Here is a 20,264-nt window from a genome sequence, read left to right on the forward strand (position 1 = left end):
AATTACTGATGTAAGGCTGTCAAGAGGGCTCTTTTCCCTTTGCCAATGAACAGCAAACAGTATTCCAGAGAGGACTGGCTCCATCTGCCTGGGCCGTGCGGACGTAATATCTTGCGTGGTTTTAAATCACTGGGAATTGTGAGGTTGTATATTACTGCGGCATAACATATGTATTCTGACTGACATAGAAATCTTTTTTCAGGCAAGAGGCATTAGGTGGTCTGTGAGCAAACAAACCAACAAAAAAATCATTCTTGTCCATTTTAGATCAGTTCCAAGAATAAAGGGCTCACGCTTTTAAGAACATAATTTGTATGTTATTGCCTCAATGCAAGCAAAGGAAGTGTTTTATGGGCCTTGCATTGTTTTAAATATTGATAAAATCAACTTTCAAGAGAGCCCCAGATACACTCTCTTTCTTAGAAGATCACTAGTTCCTGGGGCAGCCTGGGTGGCTCAGTGGTTTAGCGCCGCCTTCGGCCCAGGTTGTGATCCTGGAGACCCAGGATCGAGTCCCACGTCAGGCTCCCTGCAAGGAGCCTGCTTCCCCCCCTCTGTCTCTCTCGCTCTGTGTCTCTCATGAATAAATAAATTTTAAAAATCTTAAAAAAAAAAAGAGAGAAGATCACTAGTCCCAATCTAGAGGAAGTTTAAAGTTACAAAACACTTAAAAGAGATGTTAAGGACATATAATCAGAAGTAAAAGAAAAATGAAAATGGGAGAACTCTGGAGGGAAGTTTGGGCAGCTGTCTGAAGTATTTTTATGTAGGGCACAAATTTGGCTGCTTGCCTGCCCTCTGGGATATCTAGAACTGACCTGAATTACAGAGGGGCCCCTGTACTGTTGGTTGCCTATGGGCCCTCCTAGTGCTCTGTCTGTGGACCAGCCTGTAATGTTCTCCTACCTTGTGCAGTGCCATTTTGATCTTATTCACATCATCCCACACTGCAGATAACTTGACATAAAAATATGATGAGTGACTTGTTTTAGTATATTCCCGTAGAATAAACTAAAGAATACAACAAGACACCCTAGTTCTGCTCACTTCAGGATAACAGTGTTAAAAACCAACCAACAAACCAACCAACCCAACAACCAACCAACCACTGGCTCAAAATGGAGTCACATTTGCCCCCATGACAGCAAATCAAGACCTAACTGCAGTTTCAGCCTCTCCCGGGAATGTGACCTTTAACCAGTCAATCTGGAATCACCTGGTCAGCACTAGTAAGGGGATTTGCATGATAGACACCCTCTTCTCCTAAAGGAAAATATCCTTGTCTAAAACAGTCCACTAGTGTTAGAAACTTCCATTTCCTACTCCTTTCTGTCTAAAAAGCCCTTCCATTTTGTACAACTTCTCAGAGCTCCTTTCTTTTTGCCCAACTCATAAATCATTGAATAAAGCTAATTTGATAATTTAGTTGAATTTCATTTTTTAACAGATTGGGTGGCACCAATGGGATCAAAAGAGACTTTCAACGACATTGGGGACAAAGAAACACAATCATGATACCCACGAACCCTTTTACCCGCAAACCCTTTTGAGTTCCCTGTCTTTCTCAATTTTTCCAAGGGCTGTGGGTAGGTTCCTTTCAGTTCTGAGGTCCACTGTCTTTGCATGGAGCTCCCAACTTTATTGGTTTTCCAATCTGCAATTCCTCTTTTTGGAAACCCAGTCTAGTCTGCAGTCTTTATTTTGGGGGTTTGCGGTTTTAGTTATTTCCCTGGCATCCAGTTCCAGCGCCCTCTGTTGGCTAGTCCATGGTAACATCTCTTGGTTACTGCTGGTGTGTTTTTTAGTGCACGTTTATTTGTCTAAATAAAGGTTACTGCTAACAGGGAACTCAGAAGCCAAAAAGCCACAAGTTTGCTGGGCATGAGTTGAGAACTTAAGAGCTATTAGAGCACTTGCCAGCTACCCAAAGACTCTTGTGTTAGGATAAGTCAGTCATGGAAAGAGTTAGACTGACATTAGATTACCCACCAAGCTCACGAAAATCTCTGTGCAAGGAAAATAAAATACACTGCAAAACACCACACAATCTCCAACTCCGTGGCACATCCCTCTTAGATACTGGCTTAGTTCCGATAGAACCAAAAATGTATCAAGAAGGAGAAAGAGGAAGAGGAGGAGGAAGAAGAGGAGGAGGAGGGGAGAGGGAAGGAGACGGAAGAGGAGGAGGTGGTGGAGGAGGAGGAGAAGGAGAAGAATAATCTTTAAATTCTAAGAAGTTGAACATATCCACCTTCCAGCACACCTATTTATTTTATGTCTAAGAAACTATAGCCGTGGAAGCTGTGGATATCTACAAAAATGGCAAAAATCTTTCTAAAAACAAACTAGAATTACATGGCCATTATGGGGAATGTTCCAATTAGACAAGATCCTTCATTTAAGAAGTGCACTCGAATGCAGGGGTTCCTGAATTAAACAAATAGAATGGGATACCTATTTTAACTGGTAATGTAGAAGCTTGCAAAAGTCTTCAAGATTCCAAAATTGCTTCATTAAAAAATTCATCACAAAAAGCTAATGAAAAATTAAAGACACAAGAGATAGCTTAAGAGACAATACAACATGACTCCTACTGCCCCCTTCTCCCCTCATTTACCTGAGTACTCATATTCTACTAATTCTCTGTCTGAATTGCCTTTCCACTCTGAAGAGACTATTAAGCAGTTCCCCTTTAAGATAAAGCCACCCGAGATCGCAGGCAATCCTCTTTAGGTATCTCCTACTCCTTGGTCAAAGGCCAAACTAAGGGCCATAGTTAAAGAAATTTCCTAACCCTAGTGAGGATAACCCCAAATGTTTTTTTTTTTTTTTAATTTAGGGTCATTATTGAGGCCTGTGACCCAAGAAGCCACATCTTTATGAGCTTGTACTTCGTTGGTAGGACCTGGTGAACCTGGAAAAAGAATGCAAGAAGCAAGATGGCAAAACCTCAACGATGATATTCAAGATCCTCAACCTTCAATATGTTCCTCTCATGGACCAGAAAAATCTTGCAATGCTTTCAATGTAGCAACTGATCTTTTAAAAGTCATTTCTAGGGGTGCCTGGCTGGCTCAGTTGGTAGTGCATGCAACTCTTGGTCTCAGGGTTGTAAGTTGGAGGCCAACGTTGGGTGTAGACATTACTTAAAATTAATTTAAAAATCTAGGGGTGCCTGGGTGGCCCAGTTGGTTGAGCGTCCAACTCGGTTTCAACTTGAGTTGTGATCTCAGGGTCCTGAGATCAGCCCTGTGGCAGGCTCTGCACTGAGCATGGAGCCTGCCTGGGAGTCTCTCTTTCCCTCTCCTTGGACCCCTCCTTACCACCTCTCTCTCTAAAAAAAAAAAAAAATTAATATTAATAATAATAATAAATCTTTTTAAAAAGTCATTCCTAGAAATCTCCTTGGCCACATTGATTAGTTTATTATTCAAACATGCAAACAAAAGAAAGATGAACCTGTGGCAGACTGTAAAGCCCACGTGGAAGCTCTCTTCCTAGGCTTCTGGGTTCCCTGCAATAAACTAGGTCACTCTAGCTGCCCTATTTATAAATGGATTATCTCTTGAGATTAGTGGATTGATAAAAAGGCAGAAAATAGGACGGGAAGCCATTGGTGGGACTGACATCATGACCACAGCTGAACACTTTGGAAGGACTTTGAAGCAAGACCATAGACAAAAGTTCGTTGAACTACTGACTGTACAGCTACAATAGCTCCAAGGCCAGAGACTTAAAATGATACCTGGGCCTCTCACACTACACCTTCCTAGGGGGTCCATTATCAAAACACTGGCCCAGAAATCAATGTCTCGATTGTAATCAAGTGGGACACTAGAAAAGAGATTGTCCTCCAAGGCCCAATACAAATTCTTCCAAATCAACTCAAATGCTTTCATAGCTACCCCCCGAAGGAGGCCTCCATATGGTCCCCTCCCAGAGTAGATGGGACTCTTGAGGGACCCTCCAGTAAACAGCTATGAGTAATCCCCTTAAATGGCCTATGGGAAACTAAAATTATAATTAATGGGAAAACTTGCCAAATTCTGGTAGCTACTGGAGCTACACTTTCTATTTTAAGCCCAGTCTCATAGGACAACAAATCCTTCAGAGTGAAAAGAAGGTTTCCATAGTAAGGTTATCTAATAAAATTCAGAGAAGAGTTTCTATCTCAAGCAGTACAAATGACCCTGTGACCTTTCACTGAAAACCATTCCTTTTTGTGGTTGGTGATACAGCTCCAGTTAATCTATTAGGTAGAGATCTCCTTTCTAAATTAAAGGGGATAATACGTTTTGCTTCCAATGAAGACCTCAACTTAGAATTTCCTGACCAACCCACACCTGATCTTTTATGTTCTCTACAATGTCCTTGACACAGAAAAGGAAGAATTTCAACAAAGCTCCTGATTTAATCAAGATGTCCAAAAACCTGTGGGCCACTTTTTTTTTTAAAGATTTTATTTATTTTAGAGAGAGACTGAGTGAGCATGAGTGGGGGGAAAGGCAGAGGGAATCTCAAGCAGACTCTACACTGAGCATGGAGCCCAACGTGGGGCTCAATCTCACAATCCTGAGATTGTGATCTGAGCTGAAAGCTGCTTAACAAACTGAGCCACCCAGGCACCCTTCTGTGGGCTACTTCTAATATTGACACTGGGAGAATAAAAAGTTCAGAGCCTGTAAAAATTCAGATAGACAACTTCTTCCCAAATTGCCTCAATATCGATTAAAGTTTGAGGCCATACAAAGCCTCACACCAATAGTAGAAGACCTAACCATTCCTTGTACCAGCCCCTGTCACATGCCCATCTTGCCAGTCCAGAAACCTAATGAGGAGGATGGCGATTTCTCCAGGACTTGACAGCTATTAACAGGGTAGTTATTGAAGACACATGGCTGGCCCAGTCAGTAGAGCATGCAACTCTTGATATTGGGCCTATGAGTTCAAGCCCCATATTGGGTGTAGGGATTCCTTAAAAATAAAATCTTAGAAAAAAACTCCCCACACTGTTTCTCAGCTTTTCCAAGCCCAAACACCCTTTGTTATAAGTTCTACCTGACCCAAGATGGTTCACTGTTGTAAATCTTTGTTCATCCTTAAAGACCCTAACAGGAGCACCTGGGTGGCTCAGTGGTTGAGCGCCTGCCTTCGGCTCAGGTTGTGTTCCCGGGGTCCTGGGACTGAGTCCCGCATCGGGCTCCCCACAGGGAGCCTGCTTCTCCCTCTGCCTATGTCTCTGCCTCTCTCTGTGTCTCTCACAAATAAAATCTTAAAAAAAAAAAAAAAAAAAAAAAGACCCAAACAACCATTTGTCTTTACTTATACTCTTTTAAGTTCATGTATTTCTAGGCCTGGCTGGCAATCACAACCATGGATTCCAAATTTTTCTCTATTGGCTCCTCCCCCAATGAACTTACTAAAATGTCAGTCCCTGAATGCCTGCCTTGGGAGGATAAACATGAGCAGGCTTTTATAAGACTAAAAAGAACCGCTTGTCTTAGAGCTACGTAACTATTCAAAAACCCTTCACCCGATTTGTGCAGAAAGAGAAAAACAAGCCCTAGAAATGCTCATGCAAGAACATGGCAATAAACACAGACCTATTGCCTAGGATAGCATAGAGCTTGACTCAGTTGCTCCTGCCTATCCCAACTGGGTTAGGACCCCTAGGAAATGACATTTACACATACACTTCACAAGCTGCCCTAAGTCTTCTTTTTTTTTTTTTTTTTTTTTTTGCCCTAAGTCTTCTTAACTCTGAATTGACATAATATGTCTCTGCAGAAATATAAGAGCAAACTCCTCCTCTGGGATCCTTCTGCCTCACCACCTAATTTACCTCTTAAATGTTGCCACGCTCTTAATCCCTCCACGCTACCGCCCCTGCCTGAAGAAGGCAAGCTCCACGACTCTGAGGTAATAATGTCCCACTTTGTGACACTGCATCCTGATTTACAAGACACCACTTTGACTAATCCTGATCTAATTCTGTTTCCCGATGAGTCACACTATGAAAATGAGAAAGGGATTTTCCAAGCTGGCTGTGCTGTTACTATCCAATATGAGCTACTTGAAAGAGATCACCTCCCACGAGTTAAATCCATCCAGCAGAGCTCCACGCCCTTACTGGAGCATGCCACTTATCATCACAAGGGCCAACTGTTAATATTTATACTGATAACCCGTATGCCTTTGGGGTCATTCATGATTTGGGGATGTTATGGAAACCAACGGGTCCATCATCTTGGAAAAACTGTTTATTCCCAGAGGCCCTCAAAACTCCCTGGGGACCCTTTGAGCACCCACAGCTGGACTTCATTCAACTGCCACCCCATATGGGTTATCAATATGTCCTTGTTATTCTCTGTATGTTTTCTGGATGGGTTGAAGCCTTCCCCTGCCTCCAGGCCAATGTCCTCACAGAGGCAGAGAAATTGTTAGTAGAAACATATTTCCCACTCGGGAGTATACCTTCCACAGTCTCCAGTGATCAGGCACCCACCTCATATCTATAAGCTTTAACAAAAACCTTACAAACTTCTGGGAATTATCACTGTCCCTATCACCCTCAATCATCAGGCAAGGTCTTGAGAACAAATGGGTTCCTCAAACTTAAAATTCTCTAAACTTGGCAACCCTGTTGGGTCCCATCCTTCTTTGAGAGCTTTATACTCTATCACTCAATAAACTTTGCTTCGCTGCCCAGCAAAAAACAAAAACAAAAAACAAAAAACCCAAAAAACAAAAACCTTTAAACTTGCTGAAACTACTGGATTCCATTGGCCTAAGGTATTGGCTCTGGTTTTGCTGACTATTTGCAGAACCCCTTTGGGAAACATAAAAACTCACTACATGTAAGATAGTCACCAGTCAACCATGTCTGCTGGTCTCATGCTAGGATGACCAGTTACTGTAAATCTTTAATGTCTTATGCTAAAGCTAGGCCTGGCTGGCTATTGCAACTACAGGTTAAAGAAGCTTTCCCAGATCCCAATTCAAAGGGTCCTGTTGGTCACAACCCAGAGCCTGCTCACTGGGTATTCTGGAAATGTCATCAGAAGAAGATAGCTCTTGAACCCTGTTGGAAGGGACCTTACCAGGTGCTCCTGACACTGCTGTGAAACTAGAAGGCATTGAGCCTTGGGTGCACATCTCATAGGCAAAGAAGTCCCCACCTGATATCTGGTCCCAAGCAGATGCTGGAAACCTCCAAATCAAATTGATAAGGAAGACAAGTAGCTGACATCGAGGTAGACTGCTTTCACCCAAGATGCCAAATCAAGACTTTATACTGTTTTTTTTTTTTTTAAGATTTATTTATTTGACAAAGAGAGAGAGTACAAGCAGGGGGAGCAGCAGGCAGAGGGAGAAGCAGGCTTCCCGAGGAGCAGGACCTTGGGATCATGACCTGAGTCGAAAGCAAACAGTTAACTGACTGAGCCACCCAGGCACCCTGGGAGAGAATCTTTTTTTTTTTTTTTTGAGAGAGAGAATCTTAAGCAGATTCCATGCTGAGCAGGGAGCCTAATGCAGAGCTTGGTCTCACAACTCTGAGATCATGACCTGAGCAGAAATCAAGAGCTGGACACTTAACTGACTGAGCCACCGAGGTGCCGCAAGACTTCATTCTTTAAATAGACAGGAAATCCTTTCTTCTCTTTCGTTCCTTTACTCTGACATTGGCCTGGAAAGATAATGCCATCATCTGTATCTCACATTGTTAATCATTGCTAAGGAGATCATTATTAAGGAGAGTAACCTTTCAAATTATTGAATTTGTCACCAAAAACTCGGGTCTGTCCTTGATGCTAGACTCCTCTGGTCATCCCCATGACCAATTTCTCTTTTATTCCCAATGCCACCACCACAATAGATACCCCCCTTAGAAGTCTCTTATCAAGTTCAACTCTTATGGCCAGAAATCCAGTGCCTTGTTTTTATCTTTCTCCATTTATAACTGTTCGTACTCAAGCAGACACAAATACCTATGCAAGTCTCAGTACATTTGCACCCCTACATTCTCAAGATTGTCTAAGTCAGATCTGCCCCCAGTCGCAAAAATGTCTTACCAGCAGCACCCATCTTTGCATGGTATTAGAACAACTATTCGGTGCTAGGAAATTTACTTCCCAAATACACTGAAAATCAAACTGGGTGCTGGCTTAAAAGCAAATGCAACAATCCCTGTGAGTGAATCCATTGATGGTAACACCTCAACAGGAATGGTTTGTGCCACAACATGGTTTATCTTTGTCTGTGGCAGTTATCATTCTCCTTGGGTCTCTAAATGCCTGGATGGCTAACACACAGCCAGGCGATACCTCAGAGGTTCCCTAACTGTGCCCCAACCATTCACAAACTAAGCCTTCTCACTAGTCAGCTCCACTGAATTTACATCATCAAATTAGAAAGGACCTTCCAAGAAACCTTCAGGATTCAGGATTTGCTTCCTTTCCCAGGGCCCTATTTCTTAGGCTAGGAATACAGATAAATAAGAATATGATCAGGGGGGTGCCTGGGTGGCTCAGTCTGCCTTGACTCAGGTCATGATCCCAGGGTCCTGGGATGGAGCCCTGCTTGGGGCTTCCTGCTTAGTGGGGAGTCTGCTTCTGCCTCTTCCTCTGCTCCTTCCCCTGTTTGTGCTCTCTCTCTGAAATAAATAAAATCTTAAAAAAAAAAAAAAGAATATGATCAGGAACCTTCCTTCACTCTTGAAAATATTGCAGAATCCGCTAAGACAACAGTTACCCAACAATGATCCTTAGACTCTGCGGCCAAAGTTGCTCTTGATAAGATAACCCTTAAAGATCTTTCAGCTGAGCAAGGAAGTGCCCGTGCTGTGGCCAACACTACCTGCTGTACTGGATTCACACTTCTGGAGAAGTTGAAACGGTCACATAAGATCACTCTCCATGCCACTTGGCTTAAAGAGGTGACTGCTTTGCTGGGGTCTTTCTTTGACTTACTTGATTTTAATTGGATTGGGTCCTGGGGACCAATGGCTCCAAAGAGCTCTCCAAACACCGAGAATTATTCTGCTTATAATAATCACCATGGTCTTCCTGGCACACTATATTCCTTCAAAAGCTTTAAATGCAGGTGTGTGGCCACAAACCACCAAGCAAATGATCTCCCTAAGACTGGAATGCCAAAAAAGGAATGAAGAAAATGACCACCTAGAAAATTGGGAACCTGGAGTCATGATATGCGAATATCAGAGATTCAGAAAAAAAAAAAAAAAAAAACAGACCTGTGAAAATCACAAAGAGGATCAGTAAAAGCTGTGAGAACTCACAGAGTGGCAGCTGAGAGGTGTGCTAATGCCTTCAATTTTGATCACATGTTTCAGTGGGGGACGAGGAAAAAAAGAAAGGAACAATAGGCCCCAAATCACCCCCATGACAGCAAACCAGACTTAATTGCAGTTTCAGCCTCTCCCAGGAATGTGACCTTAGCCAGACTATCTGGAATTATCTGATCAACACTAGCAAGGTATTCCTCGTGACAGACCCCTTCTGTTCCCCCAAAGGAAGGTAACCTTGTCTGAAACAATCCACTCCATTAAAAAACTTCCCTTCTGCCTAAAAAGCCCTTGCATTTTGCACAGCTCCTCAGAGCTCCTTTTTTGTTTGCTAGATAGGATGCTGGGCGATCCATAAATCCTTAAATAAAGCCAATTTGATCTTTAGATTTACTTGAATTTTTTTTTTTTTAACACTAGGAAGCTCTGATAGCCCCAGCCAGCTGGTTGAGGTGCCTTAACCAGAGCTCAGCATCATAAAGTCCCTCGATGCAGGAGCTCTATTTTACTCATCTGTGAATAACACAGTCATTAGTTAAGAGCCTGCTTTGGATTCAGCCAGATTCTGGCTCGAATATTGACTCTACCACTTAATAACTGGATAACCTTGGCCACTTAACCTTCTCTAATCCTGTTTCATCGCCTGTAAAATGGGGATAATAAGCCTGACTCCACTGACTTGTGGAAATCAAATGTGACACTTGGTATGTAATGCCCCTGGTACAGCTCAAAGGTCTCTGTGAGTGCTTGGAAGAGCAGCGCCTTCTAGCCAGCGAGGAGTGTGTGATCCCTGAAGAAACTGGGCCTGGGTCTCCCAGCCTGAAAGCAAAACTCCTGGGGATCCCTGGGTGGCTCAGGGTGTGATCCTGGAGACCTGGAATCGAGTCCCACATCAGGCTCCCTGCATGGAGCCTGCTTCTCCCTCTGCCTGTGTCTCTGCCTCTCTGTCTCTCATGAATAAATAAATAAAATCTAAAAAAAAAGCAAAACTCCTTTGCCACAGGCTGCCGAGGCCAGAGGCCATCAACGTTGGGACTGAACAGATAGTGTTGACCTCAAGGAAATGGGATTGGTTTTCATTTTATCTGCATTGTTTGAATTTTTACTTGGATTAAAAATACATGGAATTAAAAATAAATACTTTTTTGAGCGGGGGGGGTGGGGATAAAAATGCTGGTCTGGCAGCGTTTCTGGCTTCTTCATCGGAATCTTTTAGCTCTTTTAAGAAAGCAAGAGCGAGGAACAGAGGACACTAACTAATTAATTCCCCACCCTGCAGCCCCTATGCCCATAAGGACCTGGGGGTGGGGGGGGGGTGGAAATAAATGTCCAAGAATCCTTCAGGGTTGCACCCAACCTTGCAGATTGCTTCCACGCAATCTACATATGTGGTCTCCCCGGGGCGTTTTATTTTGGGGTCAGCTTCCTCCTCTCCCTAACCGCCCCCCCCCCCTCCGGGGGGCAACGGTGGGCAGGCGGGAAACTGAGGCGGGGCCGGCTGCAGCTCCGGGGCCCCTCGCGGCGCTCCTGCGGCTGCAGCGCCGCCCGGGAGCCCGCGTAGACCAGGCGGGCCGAGGGGCGGGCCCGGAGCCGCGGCCTCGCTTCCGCCCGCGCGGCGCCCGCCTCCTCCCGGCAGCTCCCCGGGCGGCCTCCGGGCCGGGCCGAGTCCCGCCAGCGCCGGAGGCATGCTGCAGAAGCGGGAGAAGGTGCTGCTCCTGAGGACCTTCCAGGGCCGGACGCTGCGCATCGTGCGGGAGCACTACCTGCGGCCCAGCGTGCCCTGCCACAGCCCGCTCTGCCCGCAGCCCGCCGCCTGCCGCAACGGTCGGGGCCGGGCCGGGGCGCGGGCGGGGCGCTGGGCGCGGGGCGCGGGGCGCGGGGCCAGGCCGCTGCTCCCGGGCTCCGCACCCCGCCCCCATCAGGCGCAGGGCCCGAGAGCGCGGCGCCCCCACGGCCCAGGGGCCTGGCGATCGAGGCTTTCCGGGGGCGGGGGGGTGATGGGGGGGGACGTGGGTGCAGGGCCTGCCCCTGATGCCCCCCGGGACGGCGCACTGGTGAAATGGGGGGTGCCGGGCGGTGAGAGGCGGGGCGAGGCACCGTGCTGCTGCTCCTTCGACACTTCCAACTCCCCACCAGCGTTAAAGATTCTATTTATTTATTTATTAATGAGAGACACAGGCAGAGGGAGAAGCAGGCCCCACCACGCAGGGAGCCCGACGCGGGACTCGATCCCGGGTCTCCAGGGTCACGCCCTGGGACAAAGGTGGTGCCAAATGGCTGAGCCGCGCAGCCAGCCCGCATGCCTCAGACTGGGGGACAGCCGGCTGCCCTAAAATGTGTCGACTGTCTGGGCCTGGATGGTTGCACAGGAAGGCCTTGGGGACGTTGGATTTGGAGCCGCTGTGCGCTAACCTTCCCCGCCCCCCGGCTTGGTTGCTCAGCTGCAAGGGTGGCCCCGGGTTAGCTGGGAAGATCTCTCCCCTCCCTGGTGGGGGAGGAGCAGGGCCGTGTGTATGTGTATGTGTTTGGGGGGTCAAAGAGGGGGGTCCTTCTCGGAGAGTATTTGGAATCCTCAGTTTGCAGCTTGGCTCACCCCGCTCCCGGAGATGCAGGCCGCGCGGAAAGCCTAACCCCTGCCCTTGCGTGCACTGAGCATCCTTTCTTTTTTTTTTTTTTTAATTTTTATTTTTTTTATTTATTTATGATAGTCACAGAGAGAGAGAGAGAGAGGCAGAGACATAGGCAGAGGGAGAAGCAGGCTCCATGCACCGGGAGCCTGATGTGGGATTCGATCCCCGGTCTCCAGGATCACGCCCTGGGCCAAAGGCAGGCGCCAAACCGCTGCGCCACCCAGGGATCCCTGAGCATCCTTTCTAGTCGATGCCGGCTTTCTGGCCCCTGGAGACTTCAGAGCATGTACACGGGCTTGATTAAGAACCCACTTGAAATTGCTCGGCAGAAACAAGTGGTTAACATATATATTTCGGGGGACCTCCCCCCGCCATTTGAATGTGAGTGTATGTCAGTCCCTTAACAAATACATATTTAAGGTGTGCTGAAGATGTTTGCTTTTTAAAAATTTCGTCTTCTGCACCACTGGCAACACCATAAACCACGCTGAGCTTTTCCTTTGCGCAGCTTCAGAAAAATGAAGCTGCTGGGTTTACCTGAACTTTGGACCTCTCCCAAAGCAGACGTGTCCTGTCCTTTAAAAACTTCAAGGTGAAAAAAAAAAAAAAAACTTTAAGGTGTAGTTGAGACTGGGAGTTATTTTTGTAGAGTGCAGCACCTTGATGCTCAAATAGGAATAAGCCAAGTTTGCAAATGTTGTCTAATCGCTTACCTTTTGAATTATGTTTTAGATGGGAAACTCTTGTCTAGTGACGTGACTCATTACATGATCCCAGATTGGAAAGTTGTTCAAGATTACCTGGAGATCCTTGAGTTCCCAGAGTTGAAGGGAATTATTTTCATGCAGACGGCTTGTCAAACCGTGCAGCATCAAAGAGGTCGCAGGTATCCATTTTGCATTATTTTTTATTTCTATACAGCATATTTTTCTTTTCCCCTTTAGAAAAAGGTCCCTTGTTGGCGGGAATGGGGAGGAATTCGTTATTTTGTCAGAAAGGACTTTTTGAGCTAATTTGGTATTCTCTTCGCTGGTGAGGAATGCAGTGACATTATTTTATATTTCTGCTTCAACACCTGGCCGAGAGATCTGACTATAGATCAATAAACTGCAGTGTCCCTGGTATATGGGTATTTAAGATTCTTGGCTTTGGGTTTGCATTTATTTTTTAGATGTATTGTTTCAAAAGCCTACCCTTTTGTGTGTGTGGGGGGGGACTATTTTATTTTTAAATTTTAAACTGTTTATTATGGGTGTAAATTGTACTTGTAGTGATTTATTTATTTAAGGAAAGCAGAAATAACTTGCTTTATTTTTACATTACTAGTATAACTACCAACCATACTCATTGTATTTGCTAAACAAAGGACTTCTGATTAAAATCACTCTAAAATGATTGCCTTATACCTAAATGAAGAACAATTGTTCACCTTTTAGACAAATATCTAAAAAATGGCTTTGCCTCATTTAACATTGGTAAAGGATTTATGATTCGAACATGAAGACTGCATGGAAACAGCATATTGGAATTATACATACAACCTCTTAACACCCCTAGTTATTTAAAGAGAAGAAACTGTGTGTTTACTCTTTTTTAAATGTGGTTTCTTCAGACTTTGGTGGTAAAAGATGAAGTATGTTTATTTGTGTGTGAAAATGATGAGTTGTCCTTACATGCTCAGTTCAAAAAAATGTACATTAACTAGATTGCAGATTTTTCAGATAGAATATTTTTAAATGAGTTTGAAGTTGATTTTGCTGAGACACAAAGATATAGATGTTTATTCACATTCGGGTTTGAATGCTGTTCCAGGTGTCGTATTTCAATTTCTGCTACTAAAATCAATTTGTTGCTATCATTTGGATTGCAAGCACTCTGCCGAGCCTTTTCAACTTCTGTTTTCTGAAATATTTTTAATATTAAGAGTTGTTTTAAAAGCCAATTCTTGGGACATTCAAAAGCAAAGAATTGGAATTTAAATGTCTTTTCTCCCAAACATTTCAAAAGTAGTTAACTTAATGAAAAACTATTGGTTTTCCATCGCTTTACTATGTACCTAAATATACTAAATGTGAGAGCAAAGGATGAGGAGTTGTGAAATAGATGGGTCTGATAACACCTTGGTTTTCCCATCTGATATGCACATTGTAAGCTCATAGTTCTAGGCCTTATGAAATACAAAAAGAAATATTAGTGACCCTCCAACAACGTGGGGATTAGGGGCTTGGACCCCTGCACAGGGGAAAATACATGTATAACTTTTGATTCCCCCAAAACTTAACTAACAGCCTGCTGTGGACCAGAATCCTTACTAACAGCATAGTCGATTAATATATATTTTATGTTTTATGTACATTACAGGTTATATACCATATTCTTACAATAAAGTAAGCTAGAGAAAACATTATTTTAAAAAACCATAATGAAGGAGCACATGGGGGGCTCAGTCGGTTGAACATCTGCCTTCAGCTCAGATCATGATCCCTGGGTCCTGGGATTGAGCCCCCCCCCAGAAGGCTCCCTGCTCAAAGAGGTGTCTGCCTCTCCCTCTGTGCCCCCCTCCCCACTCATGCTCTCTTGCACCAGCTTTCTCAAATAAATAAAATCGTTTTTCTTTTAAGATTTTATTTATTTACTTGAGAGACTACAAGTAAAGGGGAGGAGCAGAGGGAGAGGGAGAAGCAGACCTCCCCACTGAGCAGGGAGCCCTTAGTGGGGGGGCTTGATCCCTGGACCCCAGGATCGTGACCTGAGCCAAAGGCAGACGCTTAACCAACTGAGACACCCAGGCAACCCCTAAATAAATAAAATATTTTTTTTAAAAGAAAGAAAACCATAATGAAGAGAAAAAAAACATTTACACTGCTATACTGTATTTACCAAAAAATTTCCACCTATAAATGGACACCCCGTAGTTCATACTAGGGTTGTTCAAGGATCAACTGTATCAGTCCCTCTCTCAACAAAGCTGTTTCTTGTTGGGGTCAAATACAATGAGGTTAAGGGGGCACGCATTACACGCAGGCCGTATGACTTAATGTGGACTATGCAAAGTGCAGAGGTAAATATGGGGTGTGAGGGTTTAGCCAGAAAGCCCTCTGAAGGAAGTAGGTTTAAGATCGATTTTTAAAGCAGGGGTCATGAATGTAACTGAAGAGAAAGGAGAGACAGGAAAAGGATTCAACAAGTTTGGGACTTTCGTGCTTTGTTTACCTGGTAAGCAACCAGCAGTTATATTCAGGTTCAAACAACTAAATGACCAAATTACCTAAACCCTAAAAAGTGTCATATATCAAAAGCTAACTTTATAATTGATCACAGCCCTTAAATGTAGAAGATCCAGGGAATTTGCTGTATTAATTTGAACTTCATTAAGTGTTAAGTGTAAGTCATTGGATTTTTTATATTTAATCATAAGTGGCCTACAGGAGGCCCTCTGGTGTTTTGCTTTATTTAAAATGTTTTCTTTTGTTTTTCCTTCCTTCCTTGGAGATTTTTGTGATGCTAATCAATAATTCATTCTATTTGATATGCCTTTTAGGAACATTTGTGCTTAAAAAAAGCTTTGTCAGTTAAAATACCTGGTTGCTCTAGTGTCTGGTATAAGGATGCCTTGCTTTCTCCTTTTGACCCCCTCCTGAATTCCTTCATTATAGCTTTAGAGTCTCAACAGTTAACATCTCTGTTTCTCAGTATATAACATACAAAATATTATAGTTGGAGAGGATCTAAGAGATCAAATGATCTGACTCCCCTCCAATATATCATTGTAACTTAGCATGAGTAATGTTATTGCCTTTGTTTCTAAAAGAATTTTTATCAACTTTTTTTTCCTGGACACCAGTCTTAATTTGCTTTATTGTATTGTTATTTAAACATGTTTAAACATAAATCCAGATGTAAAGTCCTCATGCTTAAGTACTTATTGCAGCCCTAAACCCAAATTGGACCTTCAAATTAAATAAACAAAGCTTACAAAATAAGAAAACTGCAAATGAACACTAATTTACTGTGACAGGTGACATTGTTCTACTGAAATGAAATCACCGGAGTTGGGTTTCACAATAATAAAAAGACACGGCCTCTAATCTGGTTCTGTATTTAATATGATTTTACATTATGATTTCAATAGTATCAATGCAGAAAATGCCCGTTCTCCTAAGTATATTATAGAAAACATTGTGAAAAAAATCACGTTTTTGATGGTTCAGCATGAGCACATCTTCTGCCTAACTTGACTGTCATCACACACTTGTTCAGTGAGGGATCATTTGATGACTCTGTGAGTCTGTCTTGTCCACTGCATTCATGCCCGTATGTAGGTGTTCATCTGTTCATTCAACAAATATTTACCGAAAGACATGCTGGAAACTGTGCTAGCACTGGGGATGGCATGGTGAACAAAAGCAGACGCGGTGTTGGGGGAGACAGGTGGTACTCAGATAATGACGCAAACAGGTGGGGGACTGCAGCTGTGCCAGAAGCTCTGAGGGATAGGTGCTTGGTTCCAGAAGAGCCCAGATTAGTCAGAGAGGCAAGAAAAAGCTTCTCTGAGGGAGATGCCTCCGCTGGGCTCTAAGGGGTGGGTAGATGTAAACCAGGCAAAGGAGAAAAGCTGTCCACGTAAGGGGCCTGCTGTGCAGGGTCATGGGGAGGGAGATTTGCTCCATTCAGGGAACTAAAAGAAGACCCTGGGGTGGATAATGGGTCTCAGGGATGTTGGTGAAGGGCTGTAAGCAGGGCAAGATCCTATGTATAATCAAATTCCTTATTTGAAAAGATGACTAGGCTGGTGGAGAAAAGGCTGTGATTTTTTTTAAGTTTTTATTTATTTATTCATGAGAGACACCCAGAGAGAGGCAGAGACATAGTCAGAGGGAGAACAAGGCTCCCCATGGGGAGCCCAATGCGGAACTCGATTCCAGGACCCTGGGATCACAACCAGAGCCAAAGGCAGATGCTCAACCACTGAGCCACCCAGGTGCCCTGAAGAGGCTATGACTTTAGTTCACATGAGAGATGTTGGAAAGAAATAGATATTTCCAACAGCCTCTTAGTAGGTAAAAGTCTGTAGATCTTTCTCAGTCTTTAACCCAGAGAATTGAAAATGTATCCATGCAAAATTTGTACTAGAATGTTCATAGCAATTTTATTCGTAATAGCCCCCCAAATGGAAACGGACCCAAATGTCCACAACTGATAATGATTACACAAAATGTGTTTTATCCATATAGTGGGCAACTAGTCAACCATGAAAGGAGTGAAGCACTGGCATGTGCTACAACATGGATGAATCTTGAAAATATTATGCTTGCTGAAAGAAGCCAGCCACACAAAGTCATTTTTGTATGATTCCATTTATATGAAATGCCTTGAATAGGTAAATCCAAGAGACAGAAAATAGACTCATGGTTGCCAGGGGCAGGGGAATGAGGAATATTGTTAATGGATCTAAGTTTCTTTTTGGAGTGATAAAATGTCTGGACTTGGTGGTGATGGTTGCATAACTCCGTGACTATACAAAATACTATGGAATTGTATGTTTTAAAGGGATAATTTTAGGGATGCCTGGGTGGCTTAGTTGGTTAAGCGTCTGCCTTCAGCTTGGGTCATGATCCCAAGGTCCTAGGATCGAGTACCATGTTGGGCTCCCTGCTCAGTGGGGAGCCTGCTTCTCCCTCTTCCTCTGCCTACTGCTATCCTTGCTTGTCCTCACTTGCACTCTCTCTCTCTGTCAAATAAGTAAAAGCTTAAAAAAATAAGTAAAAGGGTAATTTTATGGTATATGAATTATATCTCTTAGTTAAGCTGTTATTTAAAACAAATAAAACCTGGGCACTGGGTGGCTCAGTTGGTGTTGAGTGTCAGCCTTCGGCTCAGGTCATGGTCACAGGGCCCTGCATCTACCTCTCCCTCTGCCTGCCACTCTCCCTGCTTGTGCGCGCACGCTTTCTCTCTGTCTCTCTCTTTGTAATAAGTAAATAAAATCTTTAAAAATAAATACATAAATAAAAAATAAAATAAGTAAAACCTATAAAACTCAGTAATGGAGTTAGATGTGTAAGGGGAAGGAGAAGGTGGTGTCAAGGCTAACACCAAGGTTTCTGGTTTGCATGACTGTATAGAGAGGGAGCGCTGGAGGAAGTCGAGGGGTGGAGCTAGAGGTTGTGAGTCTGAGGTTGTCTTTGAGGCTTCCAAATGGCAGTGCAGTTAGAGGGCATTCAGAGGGTCGAAAATATATGCCTTTGAAAATGTTTTAAGAGTACCACCTAGGGGCATCTGACTGGCTTAGTCAGTACCATGTGTGACTCTTGATCTTTAGTCATGAGTTCATGCCCCACACTGGGTATAGAGCTTACTTTAAAAAAAAAAAAAAAAAGGGATCCCTGGGTGGTGCAGCGGTTTGGCACCTGCCTTGGCCCAGGGTGCGATCCTGGAGACCCGGGATCGAATCCCACGTCGGGCTCCCAGTACATGGAGCCTGCTTCTCCCTCTGCCTGTGTCTCTGCCTCTCTCTCTCTCTCTCTCTCTCTGTGACTATCATAAATAAATAAAAATTTTTTTAAAAAAATAAATAAAAATGAAAATTTAAAAAAAGCAAAACACAGACTTTCAGAATTCTTGTGGGAAACTCTGGAGCTCCAGGATAGCTCGATCTGAAGAGCATGTGACTCTTGATCTCAGATTTGTGAGTTTGAGCCCCCCGTTGAATGTAGAGATACTTAAATACATAAAACTTCAGAAAAAAATTTAAGATTTTATTTATTTATTTATGAGAGACACAGAGAGAGAGAGGCAGAGACACAGGCAGAGAGAGAAGGCTCCATGCAGGGAGCCCAATGCGGGACTGTATCCAGGGATTCCAGGATCATGCCCTGGGCGGAAGGCAGATAGATGCCCAACCACTGAACCACCCAGACGTCCCTAGAAAAAAATTCTTGTACAAAATTCAAAGACCTGTGAGGGTAAGTCTACCTAAGAGACCTTAGCAGAATTCTGCAAAAACTGGTCGAAGAAACACAGCATTGTACCTCCCCCAACTGGTTGTGGGATGCCCACTTCTAATCCCCAGAGAATATAGGCAGCAGGAAGAGAGGACTTTGCATCGGTAGGTGAGATCATCCTTGAATGAAAATAGTACAAAAAGCAATCTAAGGAAGGTAAGCGTGGCCATACCCTGAAGAAATTATTTGAACTATTCAAATAATAGAGAATTGGGGAATGCAAGTCCAGGGAAACTGCGGTTCTTCTGGAATATTTATTTATTTATTTATTTATTTAAATTTTTATTTTTTTTAAAGATTCTATTTATTCATGAGAGACACGGAGAGAGAGGCAGAGACATAGGCAGAGGGAGAAACAGGTTCCTGGCGAGGAGCCTGATGCAGTACTTGATCCCAGGACCCCAGGATCATGACCTGAGCCAAAGGCTCAACCACTGAGCCACCCAGGCACCCAAGACTGGAATTTTTAAACCTTCAGATCACTTTATTGTACTTGACTGTCTGAAACTGCTGTTCTCGTATCATTCACACCAAACTTGTCCAAGGCACCATGATGCTCTGTGCTGGCTCTATGCAGGATACTCATATATCTAACCCCATCGTATGCACCACCAGCCCTGACTAGCAAAAAATATGACTATATTGTATGTATGCACTATTAAATTACAGCCAGAAGCCCACATGCCTACAAGAAAACCCGACTGTCACACTCTGAGTGATTCACTTTTTCCTGCTTTCTCCATTAATATTCTTGTACCATTTGTTCATTCGTCTTATCTGGCTGATAGGTAGCTGACAAATGGAAGCATGCACGAAAGTCTATGGAAAATATATGGGAACGAAACTTTAAATTGAGAACATTTCTTTCTGTTAAGTTCTATATTTTGCTGTGTCATTCCTCTAATTTGGTGGTAAACGCCCTGAGTCTGGCTTGTGGAACATCAGTATCTAGGAAGGATGGGATTGAAGAATCCTTGGGTCCAAAGTACAGGTGTCCTAAACAAGTCCAGGGGTGTGTGTGGAGCTAGCAAAACAGTCACCAGGTTCCAAAAATGTCCAGGTTGGTCTGGACACACCAGTATCTTGTAGCTGGATCACTGTTGTCACAAAGTTGGGAGTTCAGGATGCCTGGGTGGCTCAATGATTGAGTGTCCGCCTTTGGCTTAAGTCGTGGTCCTGGGATCAAGTCCGGCACATAAGGCTCCTTGCAGGGAGCCTGCTTCTCCCTCTGCCCATGTCTCTGCCTCTCTCTCTGTTTCTTGTGAATAAATAAATAAAATCTAAAAAATAATAATAATGATCTTTTAAAAAACAGTTGGAATTCAC

At 43.7% G+C, this 20,264-nt stretch overlaps 1 protein-coding gene across 3 annotated transcripts in view; it reads left to right on the forward strand.

Moving 5' to 3' along the window:
• Nucleotides 1-10,874: 10,874 nt before the first annotated feature.
• The window catches only part of DIS3L (DIS3 like exosome 3'-5' exoribonuclease), a 33,854-nt gene continuing 24,464 nt past the window's right edge, over nucleotides 10,875-20,264 (forward strand). The window contains exons 1-2 of one of the 3 annotated variants that reach the window (XM_025472423.3): nucleotides 10,875-11,010; nucleotides 12,667-12,820. In XM_025472423.3, the coding sequence (XP_025328208.1) occupies nucleotides 12,702-12,820 (119 nt within the window). In that variant the 5' untranslated portion in view covers nucleotides 10,875-11,010; nucleotides 12,667-12,701. Of the gene's footprint in view, nucleotides 11,129-12,666; nucleotides 12,821-20,264 lie in introns of all 3 variants that reach the window. The other 2 variants (XM_025472421.3, XM_025472422.3) reach the window with 2 other exon arrangements.

This window comes from Canis lupus, chromosome 30 (assembly GCF_003254725.2).
Source record: "Canis lupus dingo isolate Sandy chromosome 30, ASM325472v2, whole genome shotgun sequence".
Classification (NCBI taxonomy): domain Eukaryota; kingdom Metazoa; phylum Chordata; class Mammalia; order Carnivora; family Canidae; genus Canis; species Canis lupus.